The sequence below is a fragment of the Blennius ocellaris genome, assembly GCF_963422515.1.
Source record: "Blennius ocellaris genome assembly, chromosome: 10".
NCBI classification, from domain to species: Eukaryota; Metazoa; Chordata; class Actinopteri; order Blenniiformes; family Blenniidae; genus Blennius; species Blennius ocellaris.
The window spans coordinates 1,655,635-1,667,730 of NC_137659.1; the positions used below are offsets into that span (position 1 = coordinate 1,655,635).

The 12,096-nt window shown below is 43.6% G+C and overlaps 1 protein-coding gene across 1 annotated transcript in view; it reads right to left on the reverse strand.

Annotated features, from left to right (window-relative positions):
• LOC308135085 (receptor-type tyrosine-protein phosphatase mu-like) overlaps window positions 1–12,096 on the reverse strand; it is a gene marked incomplete at both ends in the record, with an annotated part of 158,752 nt that overhangs the window by 23,575 nt on the left and 123,081 nt on the right. Inside the window, one exon of the mRNA XM_080502958.1 lies at window positions 2,580–2,827. Within this exon, the coding sequence (XP_080359084.1) occupies window positions 2,580–2,827 (248 nt within the window). The remainder of the gene's footprint in view (window positions 1–2,579; window positions 2,828–12,096) is intronic.

Consider the following 12,096-nt stretch of genomic DNA (forward strand, 5'->3'; position numbering starts at 1 on the left):
TTTAAGAGGTGATCTATAAGTTTAACCTTTAAATCCCAAAGCTGCTAACGAGCAACAAAAACCTCCCAAAACAAAAATGCTTTGCACAGATCAGTCCCATGCTCTTATGCTTTTACAAATCAAAACAGAAAACAGACAAAAAAAAACCCCAAAACAACATAATGTAGGTCATTTACAAGTAAAATATTTTTTTTCCCAAATCTTTTTTTGCAGTTTGTCCTTTAAAGTCTGCGGACGCTTTCAAATCTCTGAATATATTAATAATTCAGTCTTTTTTTTTTCTTCTTCTTTCAAATATCTATTTAAAAGTTTCACGGTCCTCAGATGTTGATGAAATGTTGCAGAAAAACCCAAACTTTCTTCCACGTTCCCCTGAATCGGTTCCTTCAAAGTGAGACGACGGTTAAACGACCCGACGGAGCGACGGGCAGGAAAAAAAAAACAACAACAAAAAAACAACAAGCGTGCAGCCCGACGGGACGAAAATATCCATACGTGATGAAGAATAATGGAGACTTAAAAAAGTTCGTACTATTTCCTCCTTCAATAGTTTTACGGTCGACTTGACTTGCTCTGATTATGCGTCGTTTATTTTCCTGCCATTTGCACATTTAAATGAAAAAAACAAAACAAAAAACAAAATATACTTAAAGGTATAGTAGAGGATTTTCTTCTTCCGGGTGGATCATCAAAATAACTGGTCCTCCCAATTGTCAATCATTCTGGTGATATATGACGTAAGCCCGTCGTACGTGCTCGTCCCTGCGCGCAGCTCACTCCACACGGTTCTCATCATGCCGGTGGCCGACCCGACGCATTATTCTCGGACATTTTTACACAGTTTCACCCCCTCTGGTGCAAATCTTCTTGTAAAGTGAGCTTATGTGAGCGATGCCGACTTGTGACTTGTAAACAGAGCGTGCACGAGGAGAACTGGGCTCGTGCATGTCTCTCGCACGCGTTTTAGTAGGCGTTCCGTCTCGGGAGCAGGTACAGCGTTGCGCATGCGCATTTTTTTCAAACGGTGGAGAGGGCGGTTCTTTGCTAAAATTCCTGAAAATCCTCCTGTATACCTTTAATACAAAATTGTCCAGTTAAACGCTTCCCAATAACAATTAGTGTCTCTCTGATGGAGTCTAACTTGAAAGTTGAAATTAGAATCGCATCGCAATCTAATTCTGGTCGAGACCAGAGCAGAACATTCGGGGGATAAATACAAAATTCGGTTCCCTTGCTGGATTACCAGTTATCGCCAGGGCAGCGCACTCGCCACTGTAATCTGTCAGCCCGGAATGTGTTTTTTCCAGTCAAAATGACAGCTGCGACAGTAATGTAAGGTCACAGAGTGCGACGCGGGGGCTTCGCCGTGACAGGCAAGTAAGAAGTAATGCATTTAAATCATTTCTGCGCCGGCAGACAAGAGGCCCGGATTGGAACGTCGACACCGACAGACAGTTAATCAAGGTCAGAGCATCTTTGGGGGCTCAGGGCCCGGCAAGGGGCCCGAGTGGAGTTTTTAATCTGATGGTTTTGACTGGGATTATGCCGGGTCAAGCCCTGGGTGCAGACTGAGCCGGCCTGTCCGTCACCAAAGTATTAAGTTGAACCTGGGACAGACAAAATTAATAGGTTATGGCCACAGAGCACATCGGGTATGTGCCGCGCGTTTTCCCCCCCCGTGACAGACTTCACACAGATCTAATGTTTACTGATAAGCTTCCAGGTCAGGTTTGGGATTTCAAGATGTCTTGATTATTGATCTCAACACCAGACCCCCCCTTCCCCCCCCAGGCTGTTAAGAAGCGTTTAAGCACCCGTGACCGAGGTTCTATTAAGTATGTTTGCGATGCTGCTTATATTACAGAAATTAATTGGATGAATGAAGGAAATTTAGAAAAAAAAAAAAAAGGTGAAAGAATCAGAATCATAGCAAAGTCTCTCAATTCACAAACTGGAAATTCTGTTTTCAATCAAAAGCTACAAGATCATCTATAAAAGAGGCTAAAAATCATAAACAAAGACTTCTATATATGCGACAACGTGGTAAATGAGATTAAATATGTTGTGCTGAATGGAAAAAGCAACATTTCCCAGTCTCATTGAGTTCTGTATTGAAATTAATGCAATAATGGTCAAACTGTAACTGCCAATAGTACAAGATAATGATCCATTGTGGTAAATCCTTTCAAACCGTCATAACTTTAGGCAAAATTGCAAAAAAAACATAAATAGAATGGCATTTTTTTGTCGATTTTAAGCAGCTTACTTACCAAAAAATACGTATTTTATTACTGTTACATTATCATAGATGTCAACAAAAAAACACAAAATCTTAGAATTCAAGCAAAGAGACATCATCCCTGAAAAAAAAAAAGCAATTTTACACCACGACTGAGGTTTTCTGCAGCTTTCCGAACACGTTTCACTTTAACGGGTTTCTTTCTTTCTTTTATTTATTTATTTTTTTTAAACTTGTCCCCCCAGGGTGAAGATTTCTTTCTCACCTGACCAAACTAAATAAATTGCTCCCTGCCTGCTCGGCCAGCTTTAAAAAAAAAAAAAAATAGACATAGCCTCACCTCGGCCGTTCAGAGTGAGCGCGCACTCGCTGCGGGCGTTGAGCGTCAGCGCGCACTCGCTGCGGGCGTTCAGGGTGAGCGCGCACTCGCTGCGGGCGTTGAGCGTGTGGTTGTGCGTGTCCATGAAGGACAGCGCCTCGTCGCAGTTGGTGCCCTGCTCCGTGTAGCTCTTGTCCATGGAGTTGACCATCACCGTCATCTCCTGGCGCGTGCTGCTCAGCGTCTCCTTACGCTTCTTGGCCAATTTCCTTCATAGGGAGAGGGGGAAAAAAATAAATAAACAAAAATAATCATTTAAAAAAGTGGATGCAAAGGGGACGGCTGAGCTAAACTAGCCACAATCATGTTTATTAAAGCGTTTTCATGCAGATATATAAATCAAGCCAAGGTGTGACATCCTAACCCAAATACATCAGCGGCTCTGATGACTTAAAATTAGCTGTAGTGTTATATTATTTTATTTTTTTTGGTGGTGGTGAAGGGGGGGGGGGGGTTAGAAGAATTAAGAGTTGTGAACTCAAACAGTCAACCTGCTTTTATTGACCTACTTTGAGTTTGATGTGCCGGAGCCTACAAGCAATCTGTGCCTGATCAAACACCATTAAAGCATTGTTGTGCCCATTAAACACACACACACACACACACACACACACACACACACACACACACGGACTCACACACACACATATATAACAAAATGCATGCAAATACCAGCTGGACAGTTCTTTTGTTTGAAAAAAGAAAACTATATGTGCTCAATTCTTATTGAGAGTTCAACATTTCCAGTTTCTGCAGGGTCAAGGTGCGACATAGATTCCTGGGTGATCGACTCTGTTCAGACACTGGTTAAAAAAAAACAAGCCGACTTTACTTTTAGTGGCACGGCAAAGTGTCATCTTTCAAAAAGCGGCAACTAAGTTGCCCCGGCGTGCAACTCCGGCAACTTTCAGAAGCAGTGAGGCACAGCAGATTGATTCACTCTGTTCGATTTCAATGGACAGTTTATTTTCATTCCCCATTGTGCACAACGCTGTTCCCATCATCATTCTATATATTTATTTGTATTTTTTTTTTTTTTTTATAGTTTTCAATGATATAACAGTGTTTGCATGGCAACAGTGAGCTGAAGCGGTGAAAATAAACGACATAAGTGGAAGTGAAACCAGGGAGCCGTCCTTCGTTTCTTTCATTCTCGCACGTCTTGAAAGCGCCGTCGTCTTTAATTATGACCTTCCTAATGATGTTAGCGCAGCTACAAGTATGCCTTTGTTTCGGGTCTTCATCTTGAACACGCCGTGATGCTGCTTCGACGTGTACTAGGCTGTTGACACGTCTATAAAGAGAAGGTTTATTTAAAACCACCGGATTGAAGCGTCCAAGTAATACTGAACATGCGAATAGTTCAGGCCAATAAAAACACACTGGTGACGTGACATTGCACAGATGTGTTCCACTCCTGGATCAAGATATTTGGAAAAATAATTACGCTTTCTCCCATTTCTTGTAAACTCTGTGGTTTTTTTTCCAAGAGTTAACTTACTAGTAACACTCAGTTGATCTACTACATTTACTCACACAAACACAGACTGGACAAATAAAGTCCAATTTCATCTAAAGTAGGCCGGACCAGTGTAATAGCGCAATAATAACCTTGAAAATAAAACAGTTTGTGGTATACGCCATGAAAAGTTTGAGATTTTAGCAAAAAACAAACAATTACTGCCAGAAATGACCTCAATCTCTGCATAAAGCCAATTTAATGAAACGTCCTGGTGCAAAATACAGTGAAATATTAAAAAAAACGAAAAACAAAACAATCCAAGGTGCAAAAATCCATGATTTTGTATTGGAAGAGCACTTTTGGTCCACAGCTCTTATGTTTAACTCCCCTGATATAGAGGATATTGTGTTCTTAGTATATATATATATATATTTTAGTACTACAGATTGCCAAATATGTGTTGTATTTATCGTTTCCACCTTTACATGGTAGCGACTGCCTGCCTCTTAGCTGTTGCATTGAGCTCCATCTCGTCGACACGTTAACGGTCAAATACAAACGCAAAAAATTTGAGCTTAACCATTTTGAAAACAACTGAAAAATCCGAAAATAGCCAGAAACGTTTTTTTTTTTTTTTCTTCGTCACCTCGGCTGATCCCGCCGAAACGTACCCCTGGCCGGCCCCAGTGCCGGAGCCGACCTCGACCTCGACCTCTGACCTCCCAGAAGAAAGAGCACTTATTGACATGAGAGGAGCTCCTCCCGGCGCCATCGCCATCGACAAGCTCCACAGAAGTTGCCCTCCAGACGAATGGCGAAACGGCTGGAGCGGCAGCACGGTGTAGCGGCGGCGACAACGCTCCGCCCGCCACCGCGGAGCGAGCCGGTGTAGAAATTAACTACGGCAGCGCCGTCACACTGATCCTCGCACTTTTGCCCCTCTCCGCACGACCCCTCCTGCCTGTCGGAGTTGCAACAGCCTCTCTCACGGACAACTGCCGCCTAACGACGCACTCCCCGCTGCTTTGTTTTCGCAAATCTCCTCTGTTTATTCAATTTCGCCCGCCGCCGCCGTGCCATATGGCGGCGGCGGCGCCCCCGCTGCCTTCAAAGCAGCCATTTGCTCCGAAGGCCGCGGCGTGACGCTAATAGCGGATCCCGTTCTTCGGGAGGCAGAGTGACAAAGTGGTGACACTTCTGTCCGCCGGACCCGCTTTTATTCGTCTTTAATCTGCAATTAGAGTTGAGAACAAAATGGCAATCTTGCGCGTTTCTTTGCCGTTATGGCTTCATATTGTAATAAGAGGGAGCGAGGCGAGGCAAAGGGAGGGAAGGGGGGGGGGGGGCATTTCGTGTCCCCGAGGCAATATTAAGACCGAGTCGACGCCGTGTTCACTCATGGAGGAGACTATTAAGAACAACGATAATCCAGGTTTTAATACAGTATCACTGTTCTTGTTTCTGCCACTTTGCTAAGTCTTGGATTTCCGCTCTCTTGGCCTGCGCGGCGGCGGCGGCGGCGGCGGAAGCGAAGATAAACGAGGCTGCACAGTCACCAGTGCCAAAATGAGGAAAGCACCAGAAATACTGGGACGTTTGCGAGGCACCGTGGGTGTTAGATGAAGATTAATTGGCGCGCTATTCTCTCCTCATTTGTAAGTAGGGGGGGGAAAAAAAAAATAATAAAAAATTGAATTTAATGATAGATGAATATATTACAGGGTCTGATATGCGGAGAGAGGGAGATAGTAGTACGAGTGGAGGGTGGAGGCTGATAAATGTGACTATTTGTTATATCGCGGGTAGTTAGCGTAAAGCTGCACGTGGAAACTTCCCCCTCGGAGAAAAAAAAAAGAAAAGAAAAGAAAAGTAGAGCGATTGCTCGAAGGCGAGCCTCGCCGGTAAAAAAAATTGCAAATTTTCATATGTGTGGGATGAGACAAGACAAACAGGAGAGGTGTTTGTTCTCGTAAAGACTGAGCAAACACTGCAGGTCACCTCTCATTAGAGGGAGCGTCTCCGCTTCAGCGCGAGGTGGAGGTGGCGGAGGCGGAGGAGGAGGAGGTGGAGGTGGAGGTGGAGGTGGGCCCGGGGCGCCCGACTCCACCAGCGCAGCCACAACAATAAAAATTGACTAAAAAGGAGGAATCCATGCCGATTGTATGTCGACACGTGTTTTGCCAGAATGTCTTTTCTGTGGGAGACGCCGGCGCGACTTCTGAAACAAGAGCTTCAAAAAAAAAAAAAAAAAAAAAAAACCCGGCTCAGCATGGCGGGGCTCGTTTCAGCGGCGGAGCAGCCGAAACCTCATGACACTGGGAAAAAGAAGGCTTCATTAGACGATCACACACATCCACGGTGTGTGTGTGTGTGTGTGTGTGTGTGTGTGTGTGTGTGTGTGTGTGTGTGTGTGTGTGTGTGTGTGTGTGTGTGTGTGTGTTGGCTGGTTGACTGACATCCAGCTGGGAGGAGCAACAGAAGTGACTTTGATTAACCCAGTGGGGAAAATCCACCAGGTTGTCTGTCATCAACACGCCCGAGTTTCCAGGCATTTAAAAGCAGAGGTGGCTTATGGGAAAATTTCACAATGTTTATAAGCTTGCTTTTTGCTCAACCCCCCCCCCCCCCCTCCGACCCCCTCCGCCCCCACCGCAACCTCTTTACATCATATTGTTGCTTTTCTACAAAGACTGCATTCAATATCCACGAAACAAGGAGCAACAAAGGAGCAAAAACTACCTGACATCAACAACATGGAAAAACGTATCAAATATTATTACATTTCTTGCAAAAAAACACCTTTCATAACACTTAGAAACTACCATAAACTTCATAAATTATCACACATGGAGCACTGTAGGAGGAACATTTGATTTATGTGACATAAATGAAATTTTTAAAGATGGGATATTGTGAATATAACCCCAAAAGTGCCAATTCGTGATTCGGATGTTAAACATTTGTCTGGATTTAATGTCTTAGGTTGAATATTGATTTTGATTAGAAACTCAATCACGACATTAGATCCACAGATACAGAAACAGACTACAGTTAGGAGACTTCAGTTAGTTTTTCTTATGGACATGATATGTTTGAATGTTATTGGCTCAGTTGGTGATGGATTTATTTTATATCACATAAAATAATGTATATAATGAGGGGATAGAGTTAAGCTTTGATGTGATATAGATAAAAGGACACTTCAAACAGTATTTAGGAATACTTTTCGTACTGAATAATTACAGTTTGAAATCAAGTTGTTTGTGCCAACGATTAATACCGACATGTTTACACAGCAATGTTTTGAAAACGATGTAATGAGCATTCCAGGCCATGAGATGGCGCCATTTGTTTTTTGCAGTGAAGCCACACAATCCGCTCTAAACATTAACAATGGGGGAACACGGATACTCTCGTGTTGAGCTGTTATCACGGTGACTGTCAAAATAAAAGTTCCAGGAGAATATGGACTGAGAGTCATTATTGTCCATCTACTGAGCATGTGCAGAAGAACTATATGTTATGAGCGTAGCAGCATTAGAAAAGTTGTGTCTTCAGTGGCTCTGAGCACCGCTGTCGTGAAAACAGACACGGCAAAAAAATATTAAAACATTAATATGCTACAAAAGCACCTTAAACACCTTTAGATTTGTCAACATAAGGAGGCAGTTGTAAGTTTGCGATTTGAACTTGAGGTTTATGACGACATTTATGTGGTGAGACTTGGGCTGAGTCTCAATTCTCCCCCTTAGCCCTTCATCTTACCCCTACCCCTTTGAAATGCGCGTTCGCGGGAGTCTGAGGGGTGTCCCATTTCACTACTGTGCAGAGGCGGAGGGGTGAGGGGAAGGGCTATTCACCCCTCGAACCGAAGCGTTTACAGATGCACACTTTAAACAGAGGGGTAGGAGGACATGGCGCCGAAGGACTCGCATTTCACATATATACGCTTCTAAAGTTATATAAACCTGTTGTGTTTTGTACTAGTAAGAACGGCAGTAGCTCTGCCGTCTGCCGTACGTAGCTTCTGTGTGTATTTGTTTGGTAGAGACCGTGTTTATAACATTTTATTATTACACTGTATAGTTCCAAAGTCTTCTAATATGGGTGTTTTGAAAACAGGGACCCCCGAGCAAACAAGGAAGCTCCTCCGCTTTCACATGGTGAATGAGGAAATATTTCTGAAGTGCAAATACGGCGCAAAAAACTGAAGTGATGATGTAACGGCGCCGTGTTATGATGTCATAACTGTTAGACGGAGCGAGAGGGAGAGGGGTGTCCCAAATCTAAGGGCTGAAACTTTTATCCCTTTGCCTTTGCCCTCGTTTTGGAGGGGGAGGGCTAAGGGGTAGGCGGAGGGGTACAAAATAGAATTGGGATTGGGCCTTGTCGTTGGTCTGAATCCCCTTCACGACCACCGAAATACAAAACTCTATGGACAATTTCGACGTTTGGATTACCTCTGAAATATCACGCAAGAGGACGCACTTCGGTCGTTTGCCGATCGTGGGATCATCCCAGCCTTAAAACGTCTGAGAACTTGGGAATGACTTTCCAAGCTTTCTTTTCCACAAAAGCAATAACACAGTTTCATATTGTGCGAACGGTGTTAAAAGACCCGGCGCTTTGTAAGGCGACACGCCGCTGTACGACGTTTTCCCTTTTTAACTAGATCATCCCATGCATGACATCCCTTTAGCCTGCTCGAGGTGCTGCTCCGCTTCTGCCTCCCTCATCAACATGCAGAGCTGGTAGCTTGGGGAAAAAAAAAAAAAAAAAAAAAAACCCTCTGCCAGGCTCGTACCAATTAATACGATTCTTGCCGCATGTTCGACTCGTAAGGTTTAATGAAGGTGTTTGCCCCGAGTACACCGCGTTACGCAACGTACGTTTAGCGGGACTCCCGTTCCGACACACGGCTGCGACGGAAGCGATTGTGACAAATTGGAATTTAGAAAGACAAGAGTTCTCCACTCGATGTCGTTTCAATAGGGAAGTTTTTCCACGAAAACTGTTTTATGTCACAGTCGGTCGGAGATTTGTTGGTAAGTCACGGCGTTTTTTCCCCGTGCGGCCAGTCGAAAAAAATATGGAACTTAAGGGATTTCTGATGCACGTGGCCGGCCGCCAGGTGGGGAAAGGAACAAGTCGCTTCTGAATTAAATGGCTTTTTATGAGCGGTTATAACAAAACATCAGGCAGCGGCGACACGCCGAGCGCCAGCATTTATTGACGGAATTCATTAATGGCTATTTGGTGGAAACACAATGCACTTTCAAATTGCTCCTGTTTTTTTTTTTCAAAATTTCCGGTGTAATCACACCTGTGCTTTGTTATCCACGTCGGTGCGGATACAAAATAAATAAATAAATACACAAGTGAAAACACAAAATTTGGGACAATAAACCCAGTGTGTATTCATGCGAGCAGGAAAAGTTCCGAGGTGCTCAAACTTTCTGTTTAATAGACTTCAATAGACTTTTTCCAAGTTGAAAAGTTTTGAGGATTTTAGTCGCGCTAGTATTTTAGCTGTAATAGATACCTGCGCCGTCTGTCCATCCATTCTTGGAGAAACGTACATTTTTTTTAAGCAAATTTATTTTAAAACACGTGTTTTAAAACACGAGCTCCAAGGCGTAAGCCTCAAAGCCATGCCGTCAGGGGGGGGTTTGTAAAAACTCCCAGAATGCAACAGTTATAGAAGTTTTATGGGACGTTTAACTGCATTTTGCAGCGGAAGGTTTCATTAAAATTGGCTTTACGTTCAGATTGCAGTCATTTTCAGTAGTAATTGTGGTTTTTTTGTGTGAAAATATCAACATTTTCATCACATATACTCTGCACGGCGACAAAAAGGAACGTTAAAATTTGACTCTAAAGGTTATTATGACATTATTTCACCAGTCTTATATGATGGCCTATGTGGCCCCTGAACTACAGTGAGTTTAACGCCCTCGGTCCTTGAATATTGCAAACTAACAAAACACTAACAAGGACATCACCATAAAGAACATTCATTTATTTTATATTTAAAGGCCGTTTCTCTAATCACAGCAAAGAAATCTTGAATTAGATTTGTTAAGTTGTTGGGCAGCGCAACACAACCTTGACGAATCCATCAGAACGTGTGGTTTTAACTTAAACATGCCGTCCGACGGAAGAATCCAGCTCTCGTGGGATTTCAGGCCCCGTCACCACCTTTGCCCGAGATGTCAATCGATCTTTCCCGTCCCCGGCGGCGGCGGCGGCGGCGGCAGACGGACACCTGATTAAAGGGCGCTCGTATATTTGATCATGCAACTGCATTGCAAATGAGCAGCTCTTGGCTCGACGCGGCGTCACCTCTGGCAATATAGCTAAAGTGCATATTTTGGCGACGGCAGGATGTTCTCATGCCTTTTAAAAAAGAAGAGAAAAAAAAAAAAGGACTTTGATGAATGCATGAGGCCATTAATGGGGTTTCATCAATCATTGACGTGTTGCGAGCTCGTCGTGCCTCCAAAACAAGGGGCTGCCATCAGAAGTGCAGATGAAGTCTTGGCGAACGGCGTCTACGATTAATTTGCCAACGTAGACTTCTGACTATGCAGCTTATTAGTTAGATTTGTTTGCGATCGGACCCTGGAGGGTGGGGGGGGGGGGGGGTGACGACTAATAACTCGGCTAAATGCAAAAAGTTCTTCCCGGTTGAACGTATTCGCAGCGTTTTAATGCCTCACCTGAAAGCTGAGTTAATTCAAAACGCTATAGGAGCATCACTTTAATCTTAATTTTACTACTGACGCACGGCCGCATTGGAATACCAGCCTTGCTATTTCATGGATTTTTTTGTGTGCAATTTTGCATGCTTTTTTTTTTGTTTTTAAGGCATATGAATGTGCACAGTGTTCTGCATGCTGATTGGCTAAGGGAGAACCTGCACATTGCATTCTGTGTCCTGATTGGCTAAGGGACTGTAGACCCTCAATCAATCTCCGTGCCGTGCTTCGTGTACACGAATGCATTCGACTTGCCAAATATACATATTGCAAATACATCAATGTCTGATCGACGGCACTCTGACTCTGAAGTGCTGCAAGTTTTGTTCCGGACAAAAACCCCACAATGTCGACAAAACATTTGCGCTCGCAGCCAAAAGGCAGAAATAATGTTTATGCTTTAAAATCTACAAAAGGTTTCAACTTTGGGAGTTTAAACGAGAGAAATGTGAGAAAATGTTTCATTCCCGTCTGCGAAAAGTGTATAAAGTGTGTGGTGAGGGGGTTTTTGCAGCCTTAAAACATATATAATACTTAACTACTTCTTGTTTTGTGTGTGTTGCTCAAGGACACTTCAACTGATGCACGGAGGGGTAGAACCACCAACCCTGCCAACTGTGTGGGTCAACGAGAGCCACCCCACTCTATCTAATCAGATCTATTTCAGTAATGTAGATCATTTTAATTGAGAAACGAGCAAAAATGTTTGCAGATCTTTTTGACTTCAACATAAATAAAGTGTTTCTGTGGATCCAGTGGAGCAACAGGAGTGGGCGAATACAAATCAGTGAAATTGTCATCACAGTTGTTGTCTCGTGACTTTTACCAGCTGAAATAATGTATCGCGCCCTCAAGCTACTCATGAATAATTTCTTTGAATAGGCATCAAGCGGGAAAATGTCAGGAGGATTTTTTTCCCAGTTTAGGCACTCCATCAAGATCCCTTCATTTTCCACACATTCGTTGAACCCTAATTGGCTCCCGGGGAGGATTTTTACTATCTGTTAGTATATGCTATCGTCAAGACACACTTTCCCCACCGGGGCCATTATTACCAGCAATATTTGCCTTTACAGAGGGGACCGCCACGTCCCCCTTCTCCTCCCCCGTAGGAGTGCACAACCACTTCGTCAATACACACAAGTGTGGGAAAACATGGGAAAAGTTAATGTCGCTCAAAACATCCGCAAGGTTTCGAAAGCTACAAGTGTCTTGGTATCTGACTTGAGAGTAAAATCGCATTTCAAACACATAAACG